Below are 18,339 nucleotides of genomic sequence, written 5' to 3' on the forward strand. Positions count from 1 at the left end.
CACTGTTTCTTTTTCTCAAGTGCATACGGCTAAAACGTACTTGCAATTATGTCATCGCAGCACTTACGGAAGTTGAATAATTTCAACTCCTACTTGGCGATACTGTCCGCTTTGGACTCCGCCCCGATTCGAAGGCTGGAGTGGCAGAAACAGACCTCAGAGGTGAGACGAGATTTATTTAGAGAGACGCGTCAAGACCTTTCCTCACTCATTGCTCATCTCCTGTTCATCTCTTCTTGTTCTCTTTTCAGGGATTGGAAGAGTACTGCACGTTGATCGACAGCTCCTCATCCTTTCGAGCGTACAGAGCAGCTCTGTCTGAAGTGGAGCCGCCGTGCATCCCCTACCTGTAAGTGGATTAAAGTGCACATGTGTTTGAAACTAAAGTCTTCAGTCGAAATGTCCTGCAATGAACCAGGATGTGATGTGACAGTATTGTTTATGTTTGCTGCTCCTTCTGTTCCATCAAGGGGTCTTATTCTCCAGGACCTGACCTTTGTCCACCTGGGGAACCCCGATTTCATCGACGGGAAGGTCAATTTCTCTAAACGCTGGCAGCAGTTCAACATTCTGGACAGCATGCGGCGCTTCCAGCAAGCGTAAGTTGGCCACATCAGTTGTGTACCAATAATGCCCACTTTGTTGTTCTTATTTTAACAAATGCAAAACTTTCCTTTTCTTCACCCCAGGCATTATGACCTTAAGCGCAACGAAGACATTGTCTGTTTCTTCAACGACTTCAGCGACCACCTGGCAGAGGAGGCCCTGTGGGAGCTCTCACTAAAGATCAAGCCCAAGAACATCACCAGGCGTAAGACAGAACGCGAGGAGAAGACCTAGGGCCCATGGGACCTCCGCCCTGAGGCTCAGACACTGACCTCCAACTGTGCTTCATGACACTAACTCCACTTTACTACAGACTGAGAGAAAGATGAATGGAAGACATCCTCTGGAGCGAACGGGGAGACTCGTTGTGGCGAATGCAGAACAAACTACACTACACGATATCCTGAAGCGTGGGCCAGGGTTTACGAGGAGCTCCTCCACTACAGGAGAGATTGGGATTAGGATTACAGCGGCTCTTGGCGTTGGGGACGGGGGAAGAGATCCGGTGACTGCAGCGAAACGAGGAGGATGCCTGGTGCTATGAAAGAGTGGTGTGTCGCTCGGAGCTGACGAGGGGATAACGGAAATAACCAAAGTCTGCTCCCCGGACTCTCGATTTTAGAGATTTAGAGCTCTGGCGCGTGTGTGTTTGTGTGTGGGTGGGTGTGAGTGCGAGTGATTACGGTGAATGGTCCATTACTCTCTGAGATGCTCCTCCCTTTCCTTCATTTACGTGCCATTTGTTGGTCAGCCTCTGCCACCCTCCTCCTCCGTGACTCCCGACCCCCCCCCCCCCGAAACAGCAGAACCTCCCGAACGGTGCACAGCGACCTTCCGTGAACTGTGACGTCACCAAGCCCCCCGTGCACCCCCCCCAGGGTCGGCTGCTGGTGTGTGTGTGTGTGTGTGTGTGTGTGTGTGTGTGTGTGTGTGTGTGTGTGTGTGTGTGTGTGTGTGTGTGTGTGTGTGTGTGTGTGTGTGTGTGTGTGTGTGTGTGTGTGTGTGTACTTGAAGAGAGAGAGAGAGAGAGAATGACCATTAGAGACTGGAACTGATGAGTTTGTTTTGAAACATTTTGTGTAAGAATCATGTATGGTTATGAAATGTATTATATACAGTGCTCCTTTTGTTCTTAAAAAGGATGTTTATGCTTATGAGAAGAGTTTAGCTTCTCCCAAAGTGCCATACATATGTGCACTAAAAAAAGCAAAGCAAAAACACAAAAAGAGAATTACTAAAGATGCTGTGATCTATGTATGTCATACTGAATCATTGTGTGCCATGTTCAAGTGTAGAGGAACCATCAGGCAATCAATCATGTCCCATCATATCGGCGTGTGAAAGAGTGTCCATGTGCGACTGAAGTCCTCGGCGACTTGCCTGTTCGTCATTCCAAAATGTGCTGTAGTAAATCATTTCAATTTCTCTTTGGGATTACGGTCAAAACCCAACACATCACACTGTGCTCTCAAACTCCAATAAAACAGCTCTGTTTCTACATAACCTGTTGGTCGCAAGCTCGATTTCCCGATATTTCAATAGCACTTGCACTTTGCTTTTTAGCATTAATTTTCCGTTTACTGTTGGACAGAATACTCAGCAGAAAAAAATGCACATTTCCATGAATTCCAACTGTTTTTTTACATCATAACAATGAGGCCATGAACCTTAAATATCTCTACCCTCGTAACTTCCTACTTCTCCTACAGCTTGCCGTTGCCATGCCAACTCATGATAGGCCGCCCAGGCCAGGAACATCCTCAGGTGACATAAAACTACAACCATTATGTATCTCCCATCTGTTTCTTGTCACATCATCTACAGACTTGTGTGTAGGTGTGTTGCTGTATGTACAAAGACACCTGACAAATAGGGATCAGATGGCAAGGTGAAGAGTGAAGTTCCTGCAGTTTATGTAAATGTCCATAATCATACAAGTTTTAATGTGTATTTTTTTTAATTTTATTCATGGTTGAAAGACAGAGTGCCATAAAACAGGTGGCAGTATTAAATCTGTACATGACACATTTAACCTGGAAGTAGTTGAGTTGGAGAATGTACTGTGGGATGACAGAAATGGAAGCCATAGTTACAAGAACTGTAGTCTTTCTCAGCACAATATATTTTTAAAATTACAGAAAAACCAGCTTTGAAATAAACTCCCCAAATTGGTTTACAAAACAAATTGATCTGGATAGTATGGATACATTTAAATCTACAGGACTTGGATGTCCTTCAGAAAAATGTCCAATGGATTTTTAGTACAGATGGACTCACATTGTAGAAACAGATCAATACTCATTAATGGAAACTTGTGGTGTGTATAATATAACCATGTCACAGTCGAGTGAAGAAAACTTTAAAAGTGGATTTCCATTTATTGTTGTACAGAATGCTCAGTGAAAAAAAGTTAAGGCATGAATTTAGTTTAGAGTAATCCACAGGTTCGTATACCAACCAGTCATACCACTAAAACACCACCATTGGGCCTGCACATATAAATACGATACAATTAATTATCAAAAACAAACAGGGAAAGCAAAAGGATAACTTGTGCGTGATAGTTTAAATATGAATTTCAACTTAAAAGCAACACAAAAAGCAGTAGTCGATACAAACAAGGTAAACCTAAAAGTGCAAAAGCTTACACTGATATGATCGTTCCTATACCTTGGAAGACAGCAATTCATGACAAGCCCATTTAATATCTCTTAACCAATAGGAACCGTGAAATTCTGCGAATATCGCAGAACTATGCGCTTGCACAATAGGATTGTGTGTGCGTGTGAGTATTTTTATATATATATATATATCTTTATATTTTAAAAGACTGAAGGGAGTGGGACTCGTGCAACAGTTGCAGGCTATTATATGCAAATCACGAGCAGTAATTCTTACACAAAGATCACATTCACAGTCTGGACACATCCATTCATCCAACTGTCCGCTGCCTCTCAGTGAGGGCGACTGCTGGGCTCCATCAACACCCTTTTAGTGGTTGTGTTAGGCAGGTCACACTGCTCTGAAACGGCCCGTTTGAGGCTTCGCCCTTGGCTGTTCATGGACCCACGCTGCCACTTACAGATGTCACCATTCAGAATGTCCTGAATGTGCTGCACTATGAGGTTGATGGCCACTGGTGAGACAAATGCGCAAACGTTTAGTATTGGCCATGTTGCTGTGGGTGGATCTCGTTACAAGAGATAACTTACCCATATTGTCAACGCCCCGTGGGATGATGACGTCTGCATACTTCTTGGTCTGGTAGAGAAGAAATCATATAAAGTTTACTCAAAGAGTATTTGTTGACTGAATGTCTGACACTGGAAAATAAGCATGCAGTCCGTGAGGGGCATCATACTTACAGGCAAACAGAACTCCTCAAAGGCGGGCTTGACGAACGTGGTGTACTGAGTTAGAATCTGCTCTAGGTCCCTCCCTCTGCTCATGTCTCGCAGAACTAGGAAAAAAGATACAATGATCCGGGGGAATGATAATCTAGTAACCTCTGGAATTGTGTTTTTGTACTGTATACGTGATAAAGACGGCAATACCTCTGCGAGAGAGTCTGACGTCGGAGTCTGTGTCCACAAACAGCTTCATATGAAACATGTCACGCACTTGCTGAGGATAGAAGACGAGGATCCCCTCAAAGAGGACCACATCGGCTGGGTACATGGTGATCCTGTCTTCTAACCTACAAGCACACACACACAGTTTTCATATAAGGGAATCATAAGTAGTAATTTTGTAATAATACATTTCTGCATTGGGGCTGAATCAATCAATTCTCACCTGGAATGAGTGACAAAGTCATATGTTGGCACTTCCACCACCCTCCCCTCAACGATGTCGTTCAAGGTTTGGTACATTAACTCGTTGTCAAATGCATCTGCAAAACAAAAGTATAGAATCTGAATAACAATACACATGCATGAACAATGTTCCAGATAATCATGAGATACTGCCAAAGGTCTTTCTCAATCAACATAATCGGAAATTTATTTTGCAGTGTAATAAACAAATGTAAATCTTTTGCAATTACATATACACCAATTCAATATCTGGATTGACCAACAGCTTCAAAGTGTGTGTGCGCGCGCGAACATCCAACCTGGATGGTCGAAGTTGTACTGGCCCTTCAGTGCTTTTGCTTTCTGTTCTGGTGTCAAGACTCTGTAGAAGCAATCCTGGCTTAAGATCGCCACCTTCCTCTGGCGGTGGTCCACCTTGTTCTGGCCCAAGAGCTCCATGATCTTGGCACACACTGTTGACTTGAGACAAAAAACGTGTTTCACTAGATAGTGATAAGTTAAGGGTTTAGGGAACAAGAACCCGACTTGACTAAATGTATCTTGAAATGTGTCTATACTGTGTGTTCTGAGAGATGAGGGTAAGAAAGCTGCCTTACTGTGAACTAAACATCATGATTACCAAACCGTGACCTTTGCCGCTGTTTATTAGCATTTCGGGGTTTACACATTCAATTACACGAGTTAGCCAGCTAGCTAGTTTTAAATGAACACTTCAGACCTGTGTGTTTGAAAAAAGACGGGAAATTCAAAGTAAATACTCTAATGGGCGTGCGAAGTGCTTTGACAACTTCAGTGTGAACGCTAACGCCGCTACTGTTAGCAGATTAAGCTAAGCTAAATTAAACGCTCATTTGCTTCCTTTGCCTAGATTTCCCTCCGGCTGATATTAACTCACCTTGCCACTGGCGGTTCCTCCGCTAACCCCAATCAAGAAAGGGTGATGCCGAGGCCTGTCCGCCTCGTCTAGGGGTGCGATAGCAGCCATGACAGGTGAAAACACAAGACTCTTGAGCGCTAGATAGCTTTGCTAGCAACAACAAAACAAACACTTGTTCTCGCGAGATTTCACGAACCAAAACATAAGTGAAAATAACAATAATGGTCCTGATGTCACCTTGTCAGTGTAGTCATAACGAAATTCTACCTTTCCTTGTATCATTCAAATTTGGCTGTTAATAACGCTGTATACAAACATTCTTTTAATATATCACGTTTAAAGTAAAGTAAGCCTTTTCTTATAGTAATCTAAAAAAAAAGATCAGTACCTGGAAAGACAGTTTTAATCAGCCACTGCTATCATAAGCAACTTTCCCATGACCATGATACATGGCAACAAAGATATTTACAATTATGTTTTGTATTTATTATTAAACTAGATATTAAAAAAACTATTTCACATCATACAATTGTAGAGATGTTATTGTTTTTCTGGGTCACTGTCCACTTTTCCTGTGTCTTCACCACACTCGGACTTGTCTTTCCTGGATTCCTGCAACACTATCTCCAAAGCATCACTCCCTTCCACCCTCTTCACAAGCTCTCCTTTGGCTGCAAGAATTTCCTCAATGTTTCTGAAAGAAAAGGCATGTTGCATGGATCACCACAACATAGAAATGCAGCTGTTGATCATTCAGATATGTCAGTTTCAAACCAGCACTCACCTTTTCCCTTCCAAGTCAGAGAACCAGCCCAGGTTATCAGCAATAATGTGGTGATTCTCACACCCAGGACAAGTCACGATCACTACACCTTTGTGGTAAGACAGCTTGGATATTCTCTGTGTAGATCTGGTGGAGCAAACCTGCACAAAGACAATCATCATCATACAATAGTATTTTATACATGCCATTGCTTATGTTTTGGTCAATTTGTTTACATGTAGACAAACGGACAAGTTCTCTTACCTTGCATGTGTAAACCAGATTATAATGTGTTGAGTGAATCTTTCCAATGGAGTCACTTGTGATGCAGGGAGTAGTTGAGAATCCTCTGCTAAGGTGCAGTCCGGCAGGAGACAACCAGTGAAAAGCTCTCTGATGGTTCTGAGCGGTAAGCGGGTGTGGACCACTGACAGAACCAGCAGACAGCAGAAAAACAGCTGGTCTGCTGTCATAACACCGAAACACCCGACTGCCACTGCCACATACTGGACTCAAAGAAACAGGTGAGCACGGAAAAGAAAGACGCCTCAGTAACAACGCCATGCTAGAAATACTGACTGTGTTACCCCAACATCCGCGCGATTTGATGACGTCACTTACACAACTGGTAGCTTATTTGCAGTTGTCGACCCAGAAGCGAAACTCCAACTGATTAAAGTGTCTGGTTTCGTGGAGTCTGGGTCGATGAGAGGCCATTGCTTTCGACACATAGCCAGAGCGAGGAATTCATGTAAATAATCAAATGTATGTCGTTTCTTTGTTGAATTCCATCTAAATAAAACTCAATATTCAACCAACAGCCTTTAATGATTTCTTGTTTTTAGTTTTAGTATAGTTGATTTAAGTTAATTCGTCATGGTTCGATGTCATGTAACAGCACTACTCAACTTTGGAGTGACTTTCACAATTGCTTCACAAAACATTTCGTATCATCATTCTATATTATAATTAATCACAAACAATACTAATAATCTCATGTGTTCATGTTTAAATATTTGGGTAACTTAAAAATAATATTTCAAGGGAAAAAGTAGATGTAAGATGTAGTAAGATGTTATTAAAATAGTGTTTAGAGTAATAGAGTTTTTCGGGGTAGTTTAGGTGATCACTTTGGTGACCGATCCACGGATTCGATTGATTATTAATGATTAACAGCTTTGAACTGTGTTTAATTCAACATTATTTGTGTCGTTTTAATTCTTACGTACACCCATTTGTGTCATGTTCTCTGAGACAGTATCTGATACTACTTCCGTGCCTTTATTTTGGTACCTCGTAAGTGCATCCGCCAGTGGCGTAGAGTATCAGTAGCTTTACGCGGGCGGACCGACCCGCCTGCACTCACGCACCGTCCGGGTTTCTCTCCATGCCTGTGGTGCGGAGTCCCGGCCCGGTGTGGAAACAACCTCAGCCGCGGACGAACGTGTGAGAAATGTGTCAGTCGTGTGCGGAGGAGGCGAAAGGCAGACATTTTTGGAAAACAGGTGGGCTTTTCCCTACTCCTGACTGTACCATTTAGCTGTGGGGTTGAGAGTGTTTCCACTGCCTCGGCTAGCTAACCGGGAATCGCTGTGGTTCGTATGACAACGCTTCCCTTCGCTGTGGTGGCGGAGATCCCGACAAAGAAACACAAGTAAAAGGTCATGATCTGGATTATGTTACTTGTTTTTAATCTGATTCATTGGCTGCAGGCAAATCTTTAATCCCAGATAAATATCAAATTATCCCAATCATATCAGTAATGCGATGTCCAGACAGTGCTGAAGGCCAATGTGGGGTTTGTTCTGTTTATTATGGATCGCACAAACTGCAGGATTTATACTTAATTATGAATGGTGATGTAAAATGCTGTATTTGTATTGTAGGTTGTCAATACTGAAATTCAACAAACCACTCAGTTTAAACTGCAGTGATTAAATTGACGGTCACTGTGTGTCTGTGGAGTCTCAGTGTTTGATGCTCCTATAATATTGCAGTAATTGCTGTGTTATTTATTATTACCATTTACAACGTTTTTAATTGTGGAAAACCATGGTTTATTAACAATCACACTGATAAAACACATATCCATGATATAAATGTTGTACTTTCAGGTATCTAGAGTGTTTTTCTGTCACCATTCCTTTGGGATTTCCTTGCCATGAGTCATTTGTGTGTGTGTCATCATAAGTGTTGGCATAATTTGCTGGCCAGAACCAGTTTGTCCCGGTTAAAAAGGAAACTTTTACCTCCTCACATTTACTTCATGTCTTGTCTTAAGGCCATGATAGTTTTATTGGTGAGATTGCGTGAGATCTGAAGCTGTGATACCTTTCACAGGGCTCTTAGTCACATCTATAGATGTGAATTACATGTCGATGAGCCCTTGGGAACTACAGCTTTGTTCATACCTCGAAAGTGTACTTGTACACCGAAAATGGGTTTCTACTAAACCCATCGACAACGCAATCCCATTGAAACACACACAGATGGGTTATAATTACTGTTTGAGAAATGACAATTGAACTGACAAATTAACAACAGGCATTCTATTCTCTCTTTTTAAAAGGGCTATCTATACGCATTACAGTTTATTTGCAGTACCTGAAGTTGACCGGAGAAATATGTTATTCAACAAAGTATAATGTGTTATGTATGATATCACATTGGAACTTGCAGTCAAAGGCAGTGTTTACCTGGATTTCTCTGAGGCGAACTGTATCTCAGAGTGCTGTCAACAAAGGCGGCTCAAACAAAAGCTGCTCTGTTTTAGGAACTGAACTGGGCTAAGGGGTACAAACAGGGAGGCAAGAGCAGAGGTGCTATATGATCCAGTCTTGACTTGTTTATCACATTCAGTTTTAATTTTTAGGAAACCCTGTTCCTCTTTAGGGCCTCTGTATGTCAGTGTTACAGGGGTCAGATTGCTTTACAATAGAGGAGGAACTCCTGATTGAATGATTTTTATCAACCTATGATTTACAGTAACAGCCTCAAAATCGGAAACATTTATTTTTTGAGGCATGTTACCTGATTGTTGTTTTTTATTAGTTGATTGACCTTACCAGACAAGCCGCCTACCTATTTCTAAAATATAAGAAGACACCTACTGCTTCAGGTTTCTCATCTGTCTTATGTCTGGGAACAGGATAACAATCTGCATGATATACTGTTTACATGTTACACTCTCAGGGTCTTGACTCTTACTTTGAGATGAGACGTTTACTTGTTCTGGCACTTTGGAATGAACGTGCCAGTCTTTGTGCCATGTGGACTGAAAGGCTTTCACTCTCACTGGAATCCTACACAGAATTAATTTCTGAGATTTCATGTCCTGTTAAGACGGCAGTGTGGGAGTTGATGTGTAAAGCAGTGACTCAAACAAAGAGGCCCAGAGACACTGTCCCTGACTGTTCTGCCAGTCTGGTTTGAACTGGATAACAAGGCTGTTTTGTTACTGGCTCTCTCCTTTTATCCTTTTCCTTGGGGAATGTCGAGCGAGCAGAGAGATGGAGTGGAAGTTTTTTAATCCACTCCTCCCAAATTTCCTTTTCTGGAAAAGGAAAACGGTGATAAGATAAGGGTGTTATGCACATCCATTACAGCGTGAGATGGGAGAAACTCTTTTCTTCCTCCTAACAAATGAGAGTAAGTTGGTCAAAAGGAAACTACAGAAAAACTGAACAATACAAAAATGCTTAGATTGCTACTTTTGCCACTCTTTTTTGCACTATTTGGACTTTAAACTGATTAAGGAAGTAGCCTAGTTGTGTTTTCTCAAATATGTCCTTTTATAGTAGATGCTTGGGGTAGTGGGGGTCATAGGGTGTGCTTGATGATTTGTCAGCATGTTGACGTTACTGGATTGTTCTCTTCTTGCTCTCTACATGCAAAGATGACAACATTGGTCTCACTGCTCGCTCTGATAACATACTGTACTGCTCATATACTGTCAAGACATTCAATAACTTTGTTCATGTATTAGCTTTGTAAAATATTTCCATGTAAAAGTCATTTGTATCTGCATTGTTTTTCTATATGGATTTGATATTTGACACTTTGGTTGTAAAGACTGTACCTGCACCTTTCATCCAGAGAAGACACTGAGGTAACTTGCAGTGAGTGTGAACATGCTTGGAGGGAGCGTGTGCTGTGTCAGGATTCCTTCCCGCTTGCTCGGCACACTGGCTGAAACTGCAGTGTGCCGTTTGTCACATGCTGCATATCTGGGGTCTCCCTGACGCACAGTAGACTGCACAGCTGCTCTAACCCTGCTGCCATTTTGGTCACAAAGAGAACAAATTTAGCCTTCCACATGCTGACTGGGAGGCCTAACTTGACTAACTGAATTGGAGTCTGATTTGTTTTATACGCTGAATGTATGGAATCAATTATTTTGTTACTGTGCCTCGATCTTTATTCTGTAGATTTTAGATGCACTGTTTATAACTCAACAAGGTTTAACTTGTTTAACAGCGAGGTTTCCTCTATTCCACAGAACAAAGGTGAAATGCTCAGCCGAACTCGAGCTGAATTGTTGAAAGACATTAAGGCTTCCAAAGTCTATAATAAATTGTAATAAAAGGTGTTTTTAATTTGACTCGTCCCTAATTCAGTGTTTTCTCTGTCTGTGTAGAAAAGCCATCATGATTCCCATCACAGAGCTCCGGTACTTTGCTGACACTCAGCCAGCGTACCGCATCCTGAAGCCATGGTGGGACGTCTTCACTGATTACATCTCGATCATCATGCTGATGATCGCCGTGTTCGGTGGGACGCTGCAGGTCACGCAGGACAAGATGATCTGCCTGCCTTGCAAGTGGGTGATCAACCGGACTTGTGAGACCATCCCCATCCCCAATGTGACTATCCCCTACGCGCCAGAACCCAAAGGTATTCAGTACGACCTAGACCGTCACCAGTATAATTATGTCGATGCTGTTTGCTATGAGAACAAACTGCACTGGTTTGCCAAATACTTCCCCTATCTGGTGCTGCTCCACACCCTTATCTTCCTGGCCTGCAGCAACTTCTGGTTCAAGTTCCCCCGCACAAGCTCTAAGCTGGAGCACTTTGTCTCCATCCTCCTCAAGTGCTTCGACTCCCCGTGGACAACGAGAGCTTTGTCCGAGACAGTGGTGGAGGAAAGTGACCCCAAGCCTCTGGGGAAAATGAATGGTTCATTGGACAAGAAGGCCTCGAGTGTAAGTGAGGACGTGGAAGCCAGTGTGCCCATGCTCCAGAGGACAAAGTCCAGAATCGAGCAGGGGATTGTCGATCGCTTGGAAACAGGGGTTTTAGACAAAAAGGAAGGTGAGCAGGCCAAGGCTCTTTTTGAGAAGGTGAAGAAGTTCAGGATCCATGTCGAAGAAGGCGACATAGTCTACCGCCTTTACATACGTCAGACCATCATCAAAGTATTCCAGTTTATATTAATAATTTGCTACACGGCCTACTACGTACGCAATATCAAGTTCAGTGTGGTGTGTTCGGTGGACATCGAGAAGCTAACAGGGTACAGCATGTATCACTGTGCTCACCCCTTAGCCACTCTGTTCAAGATTTTAGCCTGTTTCTATATCAGCCTGGTGGTGGTTTATGGTCTCATCTGCATGTACACTCTTTGTTGGATGCTTGGCCGCTCGCTCAAGCGGTACTCTTTCGAATCCATCCGCGAGGAAAGCAGCTACAGCGACATCCCGGACGTGAAGAACGACTTTGCCTTCATGCTACACATGATAGATCAGTATGACCCGCTCTACTCCAAACGCTTTGCGGTATTTCTGTCGGAGGTCAGCGAGAACAAGCTGAGGCAGCTGAACCTGAACAACGAGTGGACACTGGAGAAGCTGAGGCAGCGCATCACCAAGAATTCCCAGGATAAGCTGGAGCTGCATCTCTTCATGCTCATTGGGATTCCAGACACAGTATTTGATCTGTTAGAGCTGGAAGTGCTCAAGTTGGAGCTCATCCCAGATGTCACCATACCGCCAATCATAGCCCAGCTGGCCAACCTGGGGGAGATGTGGCTCTATCACACACCAGCCAAAATTGAGGCCCCAGCTTTGGCTTTCCTGAGGGAGAACCTCAAATCTCTGCACATAAAGTTCACTGACATCAAGGAAATCCCTCTGTGGATCTATAGCCTGAAGAACCTCTGCGAGCTGCACCTGACCGGGAACTTGAGTGCTGAGAACAACCGGTACATTGTCATCGATGGACTCCGTGAACTCAAAAGGCTCAAAGTGCTACGTCTGAAAAGCAACCTGACCAAGCTTCCTCAGGTGGTGACCGACGTGGGCGTCCATCTCCAGAAGCTCTCCATTAATAATGAAGGCACCAAGCTGATGGTGCTCAACAGCCTGAAGAAAATGGTCAACCTAACAGAGCTTGAGCTTGTCCGCTGTGACCTCGAGCGCATCCCACACTCCATATTCAGCCTTCACAACCTGCAGGAGATCGACCTGAAGGACAACAACCTGAAGACGATAGAGGAGATCATCAGCTTCCAGCACCTTCATCGCTTGGTGTGCCTGAAGCTGTGGTACAACCAGATCGCCTATATCCCCATTCAGATCGGCACCCTCACCAACATGGAGAGGCTGTATCTCAACCGGAACAAGATCGAGAAAATCCCCAGCCAGCTCTTCTTCTGCCGCAAGCTGCGTTTCTTAGACCTGAGCCACAACAACCTGACCAGCATCCACGCTGACATCGGCTTCCTTCAGAACCTGCAGTACTTTGCTGTGACAGCCAATAGGGTAAGAAGGAATATGTTTTCCTCTTGTGTGTGTGTGTGTGTGTGTGTGTGTGTGTGTGTGTGTGTGTGTGTGTGTGTGTGTGTGTGTGTGTGTGTGTGTGTGTGTGTGTGTGTGTGTGTGTGTGTGTGTGTGTGTGTGTGTGTGTGTGTGTGTGGTGTTTACATCACAGTATATGTTTGTCACGTGTCCTGACTGAAGCTTGGACGGTTCATCCCACTCCTGCTGGAATGAGGCTACTAAAATGTTCCTTTGGTGTTAAAAGGCTCACAACTGAGCACCAAGTAATGCTGACAAACCTGAAGCTGTGGGCAGAGATGAGCGGTACTTTAAACAATGACATTTCCATGTCCTAAGGGTGCAATTACACAGTCTTAATTCAGTGGCATGCTGTAACGCACGCTGCTCTACACGCTCTGCTCTACACGCCCTGCTCTACACGCCCTGCTCTACACACATGATTTGCTTTAGTTGGATTCATCAATAAATGATCATTATTTTGACATGAAGCTATTTATGACATGGATTATGTCACAGGATTCCATGTGGCTTCGGCCGGTGAGAAGCCGATCTATCATAACAATCTATTCTCATTACAGATTAATCGGTCTGCACAGGAATTCAATTGACATGGAGATCATTTACTCTTTTTAGAATTGAGAATGGACATTTGTGCACGCTCATGTGTTTTCTCTAAAGCATTCTGTTAGAGCTCTGCTGGATGCTGAAAATAGATTCCAGCAGGTTTGTCCTTTGCTGTAAATATCTACTTTTATAAGCACCTTCTGGTGTCTCTGCTGTTTTCAAAGCCAGTCTAGAACCGCTTTATACCAGCTTCAGTTATGTGCGCTTGCTTTTTAGACGATTAACAAGAAGAATTACCAATTGGATGAATAGTTCACACACATACAGGAAACATGAGCATGCAAAGTACAACAGTACAGTACTGTACTGCTTTGATTGCCTCTTAGTCTCACTTTGATTTGTTTACTGCGCTGAGATGAGGTTTGTGTTACACTTGTGTAACATCTGAAGCGAAGAGAATATTGAATTGAAGCATTCTCCCCAGTGACGAAAGGGGAAACAGGCGCCTGTCCATTGTTCCTATATTCATTTTGCCGTGACATATGCATTGTTAATCACAGAACTCAATCCTTTGTGTCTCCCGCACTTCCCCACCCAGATCGAGACTTTGCCCCCTGAGCTGTTCCAGTGTAAGAAGCTGCGCACCCTCAACCTGGGAAACAACTGCCTGTTCACATTGCCGTCGCGCTTCGGCGAGCTGACCGGTCTGACCCAGCTGGAGCTGAGAGGCAACCGTCTGGAATGTCTCCCGGTGGAGCTAGGCGAGTGTCGGTTGCTGAAGAGGAGCGGCCTGGTTGTGGAGGAGGACCTGTTCAACACGCTGCCGACGGAAGTCAAAGAGCAGCTATGGCGGGCTGACAAGGAGCAAGCTTGAGCCAAACCGGAGCGGCAAGATGCAAACTTTTAAAAAGGCTCGAAGGGAGAAAAGTGCAAGTGGCGATCGGGACGCAGTTGAGAATTGATGAGGCAAACCATCAGAGGGTTACAGGGATGACGGCCGTGCTGGAAAGGTGGTTCGAGTGTCAGTTGGCGCCTGTGGCTTTCTTGTTAAAGCTCTGATTGTCAAACGTCCACACCAGGCATGGGGAAGTCACCGCTTTCATTGCTGTCACAGAGATGTCTCGTAACCAAGCTCAGTGGCCAAAGCTGCTGTTTCTGACTCTGCTTTTCCTCCTGAACACAAAGTTGCGAGGGACAAACGCGCGATGTCGCACACGCAGGCACACACACAGCAGGTCCTCTGATGAAGATGAACGGCTGATGAAAGACTTGAATACGGCCACAATTTGGGCCTTAACTTAAAAGATTGACGAAACGGCACAACCAACATGTTGAGAACTATCCAGTGGGAGAAATGGGCTGAAACTCTCCAGTTTAGTGTCCAAACGCCCACTGATTTAGAATAACAAGCCTTGTGTGGCACGGCTACTTGTTAGTTATCCGGGCGCTGTGACGAGCAACGCATCATTTCCTCTGGACTCTATTTTGCTTGACTAATCATGACACATAATTCCTGAAATGTCTCAATTAGGCTTGTTAGGGTAAGCCGAGAAATAAGGTCAAAGTGCAGAGTTTCCATTTACGGTACAGAAATGTACGCCATGTATGTCACGTTTGGGCCTTTGAAGTGATTTTATTTCCATTAGTTCAGACGCCTTCTATATCGCCATCGACTTAGAGTTTTGTTTGAGGATTCGAATTTCAAAAAGATTCATATATGATAGTTGTATGTTGTATAATGGTACATACTGTAAATGTGTTGTAAAGGATTGTTACCTTTGTTTGTGTAGTATAAGTTGCTTCACTCAGTACATTTACATGCACGGTAAAATTGCTATAATACTGCGATTCAGGCGGTTAATCGGCCTCTTCACACCTCATGAATACACCTTAACGCGCCGGACATTCACACAAATTGACGTAGATTATGAATCGATATATTCAGACGTCTTCATCGCAGTATACTCGCCTTGTGATGTGATTTAGGCAACAGCCCACTCTTACTCGGAGAGCGGTGGACTGCGTGCATGTATACGGCTGAATCGCTTTAAATCGCAGTAAGGACAACAAACCTCAAGTATACAGTGCATGTAAGCGTACTGACCGATTGGATCCTAACGGCACAGCGTGTCCCTCACTGAGACAATTTGATGTCCTTGTATGATAGCCACAGGGTCAGAGACACTTCTTTCTTTATCCGAGTGAAAGCTATGCAAGCTTGCGCAACTCTAATACAACAGTCGGCTGTTATGGCCTAAATATGAAATGTGGACGTCTTTGCGCTGTACGATTTTCGAAGTAATGAGACCACAAATGATTATTACTCTTTATAAGCACCTTCAAGTGGATGAACTCCTGGCAATGTGCACATTAGCTGCCAGGTACTGCCAGTGTCCAAGAGAGGTGTGTCAGCGTGTGCGTGTGTGACTCAAGTGCCCGGGCGGTTTCGTACTCTTAGCTCTTCTTGATTATCCTCCTCGGTTTGCTTCAGAGTAAACTGGACATTTGTCAGCAATCTATTTGTTCATTCAAGAGCAAGAGGAGGATAAACAGGAAACGGAACCCCAACAGTGAAGGAAAGTTTTGGCTTTGACCGAGTCACGCACAGCAAACATTTACTTGCCTAGAGAGTAAATGCAGAATATTTGATTTCTACATCTACAGTTCAAAATGTGTGCAATGTGCTCTGTCTGCCTGAAATGTGCTCCTGTTAATACCTTGGATTTAATAGCATCATTTGGAGTAAACGTGCTGTGTTTACTCCAGCCAGGCATCTCCTGTTGATAATATGGCCTTACCTTTTACAAGCTGTATGTCTGTTTAATGAGTGCAAACATCACAACATGACCTTTTTTGTTGTTTTTGTTTCTGTTGTAAAATGTATAGCTGATATGTCTTAGGTGCATGCCAGTCATATAGCATGTGGTCTTATTGTTTGCAGATGTCCCTCTTATGTTCTCAGCTTCTGGGAGAGTTAAGGGTGTTTCATTACGTTGATACTACTGCACCTTTTCTTCAAAGTGAATTTTCTTTCACAGAGGCCTTGGCAATATCTGACTACCCCTGCGGCGGGTTAATAGAAGTGCTGCCCGCCGGCTTTATGTTCTGACAAAGAGCTGCAGTCTTCATTTTGTTGAGGGCAGGCTACAGTCAGTGATCTGTAAAGAGACACGAGGACAGACAGCCATATAGGAACAGAAAGACTATGACGTCCTCAGTCACCAAAGCAGCATGTCCACCTTGGTTCTTCTGCTCTGGACTCGGTTCATTGTTTCGAGTGCCAAGTAAGAACAAAACCATGATTTTTTCCTCGAGGTTCATCGATAGGTCGGATGCCAAACAATGTCTTTGAATAAGGTACCGGCATACTTATGGGAGGACATTTGTTCAAAAACAAAATATAGTGTTGCATCTGGTCAACAAATATAGAAACAAGCTGATTATGTTTTATTTATGCATCAATCTAAAGAGCATCTGAGATGGTAACAAAGCTCACAAGTCTCAAATTAGCACCTTGAAATCATGCACGTCCGTTTTGTGTCTCGTGTGTTCGGATGTTATCTTGCTGGTCAAGTGATGAGAGTTTGGTTGGTTAGTTTGCAATAATGCAAAACATTAATATTAAACATAATTTTACACACAAAAATTGACAGCTGACCTACATTCTGGGTGCAGCGGCCATAGTTGTATGTTAGTTTTTAAGTTCAGAGTGCCATAGAAATCTTTCTCAGGGTGTCACTGAGAGCTCATGCACAGTGTGTCGCAGTATCACAATCATTAGTTTTCCAAAGATTTATTTTATTCTCCATTCTTTTCTCACTTTCAGCTTTATCATACCAGGCCTACTCGTGTCTTAAACGTGCTTTAACCCACATGTTTGGGTTCTGTTTTCATTCTGCTCCTTATCGCCAACCGTCTTGCCAACACTTTGAGTTACATGCACAGATATTTTGAGGAGGGTTTGTCTGAGAGTCAGTTGTTACTCCAGACCGGCAGCGCTCACACTCACTTCCCTCTGAGTCATGGGATGAGTGCATTTCCCCCATTGCTCCACTCCCCTCCTGCATGTCAACGTCAGGGAAACGGTCGACGAAGGTCTGAGATGAGGTCAGCTTAACCATTTAACAGAGGGTAGCTTGAGTGACTAAGTGCAATGTCAGAAAGCCTGTTCTCATCTAACACTATGGAAAATAGTTTTGTGTCATACTTTTTCTTCCATCTCCTGCATTTAACAGATTAAAGTTAATGTTAACAGATGAAATTTCAGAAGTGGCCTTGAGTTTCTCTGGTCGATCATTTCATACCTAACAGAATGAACTCATTTGGACAGTGTGTTGAGTGTATGTGTTGGTTGATGAGTGGACACAGCTGTTTAATGAGCAGCAGGATATTCACAACACAACTAAACAGAATAATTGACAATCTAAGTAAAATGAAACAGGGCTCGTGCTCCTGTGGGCATTGTGTAACAGCACTCATCATCTGTATTATCTGCATTCATTGAATAAGGTTATGTACATATTTCATTTGGGTTACAACCCCAAAATGGTATCCTTAAACTGCCATGATTGCATAAAATGTATTTAATCTTTATCTTATCTCAGCCTCTGTTTGATGTGTTTGGATACATGATTCGTTTTGACGAAACGGAAACCATGTGAAAACAGCAGTTGCAGTTTTGTTTCCTGTTTGGGTTTTTTGCATTCGTTTCGTGTTGCATCGTGGGTGATGCAGTGGAGCCACACTCAAAGCCGCCTAGTGACCCTAAGAAAGAGCAATGAAATATAGGTTAATATAGATTTAAAAAAAATTAGCGATGTTGGACAGACTCAATCAGCACAGTATGTACGATGCCTTCATTATTGTTGCCAGGCAGACAGAACACCAGCTTTTCAAGTGGGACGTCTGTAAAAAAAGGACAACTGAACTTTGAAT

The 18,339-nt window shown here is 43.4% G+C and overlaps 4 protein-coding genes across 8 annotated transcripts in view; 2 read left to right on the forward strand and 2 right to left on the reverse strand.

Moving 5' to 3' along the window:
• Positions 1-1,993, forward strand: part of rapgef1b (Rap guanine nucleotide exchange factor (GEF) 1b) — a 36,491-nt gene extending 34,498 nt beyond the window's left edge. For all 4 annotated transcript variants that reach the window (XM_076158631.1, XM_076158630.1, XM_076158628.1 and 1 more), the window contains 4 exons: positions 61-162; positions 252-349; positions 471-599; positions 690-1,993. In XM_076158631.1, coding sequence (XP_076014746.1) covers positions 61-162; positions 252-349; positions 471-599; positions 690-840 — 480 coding nt within the window. In that variant the 3' untranslated portion in view covers positions 841-1,993. The remainder of the gene's footprint in view (positions 1-60; positions 163-251; positions 350-470; positions 600-689) is intronic.
• Positions 1,994-2,964: 971 nt separating this feature from the next.
• On the reverse strand, positions 2,965-5,481 carry uck1 (uridine-cytidine kinase 1). Its single transcript, XM_076158632.1, has 7 exons — positions 5,317-5,481; positions 4,721-4,880; positions 4,402-4,498; positions 4,161-4,303; positions 3,972-4,066; positions 3,819-3,867; positions 2,965-3,742 (listed from the first exon to the last, which is right to left on the reverse strand). Exons 1-7 carry the CDS (start codon positions 5,404-5,406, stop codon positions 3,561-3,563), a joined length of 816 nt encoding a protein of 271 aa, XP_076014747.1. The 5' UTR covers positions 5,407-5,481; the 3' UTR covers positions 2,965-3,560.
• A 67-nt stretch (positions 5,482-5,548) lies between these two features.
• Positions 5,549-6,690, reverse strand: dnlz (DNL-type zinc finger). Its single transcript, XM_076158633.1, has 3 exons — positions 6,326-6,690; positions 6,083-6,222; positions 5,549-5,992 (listed from the first exon to the last, which is right to left on the reverse strand). The coding sequence occupies exons 1-3, from the start codon at positions 6,623-6,625 to the stop codon at positions 5,839-5,841; spliced, it is 594 nt and encodes a 197-aa protein (XP_076014748.1). The 5' UTR covers positions 6,626-6,690; the 3' UTR covers positions 5,549-5,838.
• Positions 6,691-7,371: 681 nt separating this feature from the next.
• On the forward strand, positions 7,372-18,306 carry lrrc8aa (leucine rich repeat containing 8 VRAC subunit Aa). 2 transcript variants are annotated; one of them, XM_076158677.1, is made up of 3 exons: positions 7,372-7,566; positions 10,698-12,822; positions 14,003-18,306. In XM_076158677.1, exons 2-3 carry the CDS (start codon positions 10,708-10,710, stop codon positions 14,276-14,278), a joined length of 2,391 nt encoding a protein of 796 aa, XP_076014792.1. In that variant the 5' UTR covers positions 7,372-7,566; positions 10,698-10,707; the 3' UTR covers positions 14,279-18,306. The 2 variants fall into 2 exon arrangements, with proteins under 2 accessions (XP_076014792.1, XP_076014793.1); XM_076158678.1 differs by lacking the exon at positions 7,372-7,566 and adding an exon at positions 7,579-7,722.
• Positions 18,307-18,339: the final 33 nt, after the last annotated feature.

Source organism: Genypterus blacodes, unplaced genomic scaffold (genome assembly GCF_046128005.1).
Source record: "Genypterus blacodes isolate CSIRO-AG114 ecotype Tasmania unplaced genomic scaffold, CSIRO-AGI_Gbla_v1 ptg000085l_1, whole genome shotgun sequence".
NCBI lineage: Eukaryota > Metazoa > Chordata > Actinopteri > Ophidiiformes > Ophidiidae > Genypterus > Genypterus blacodes.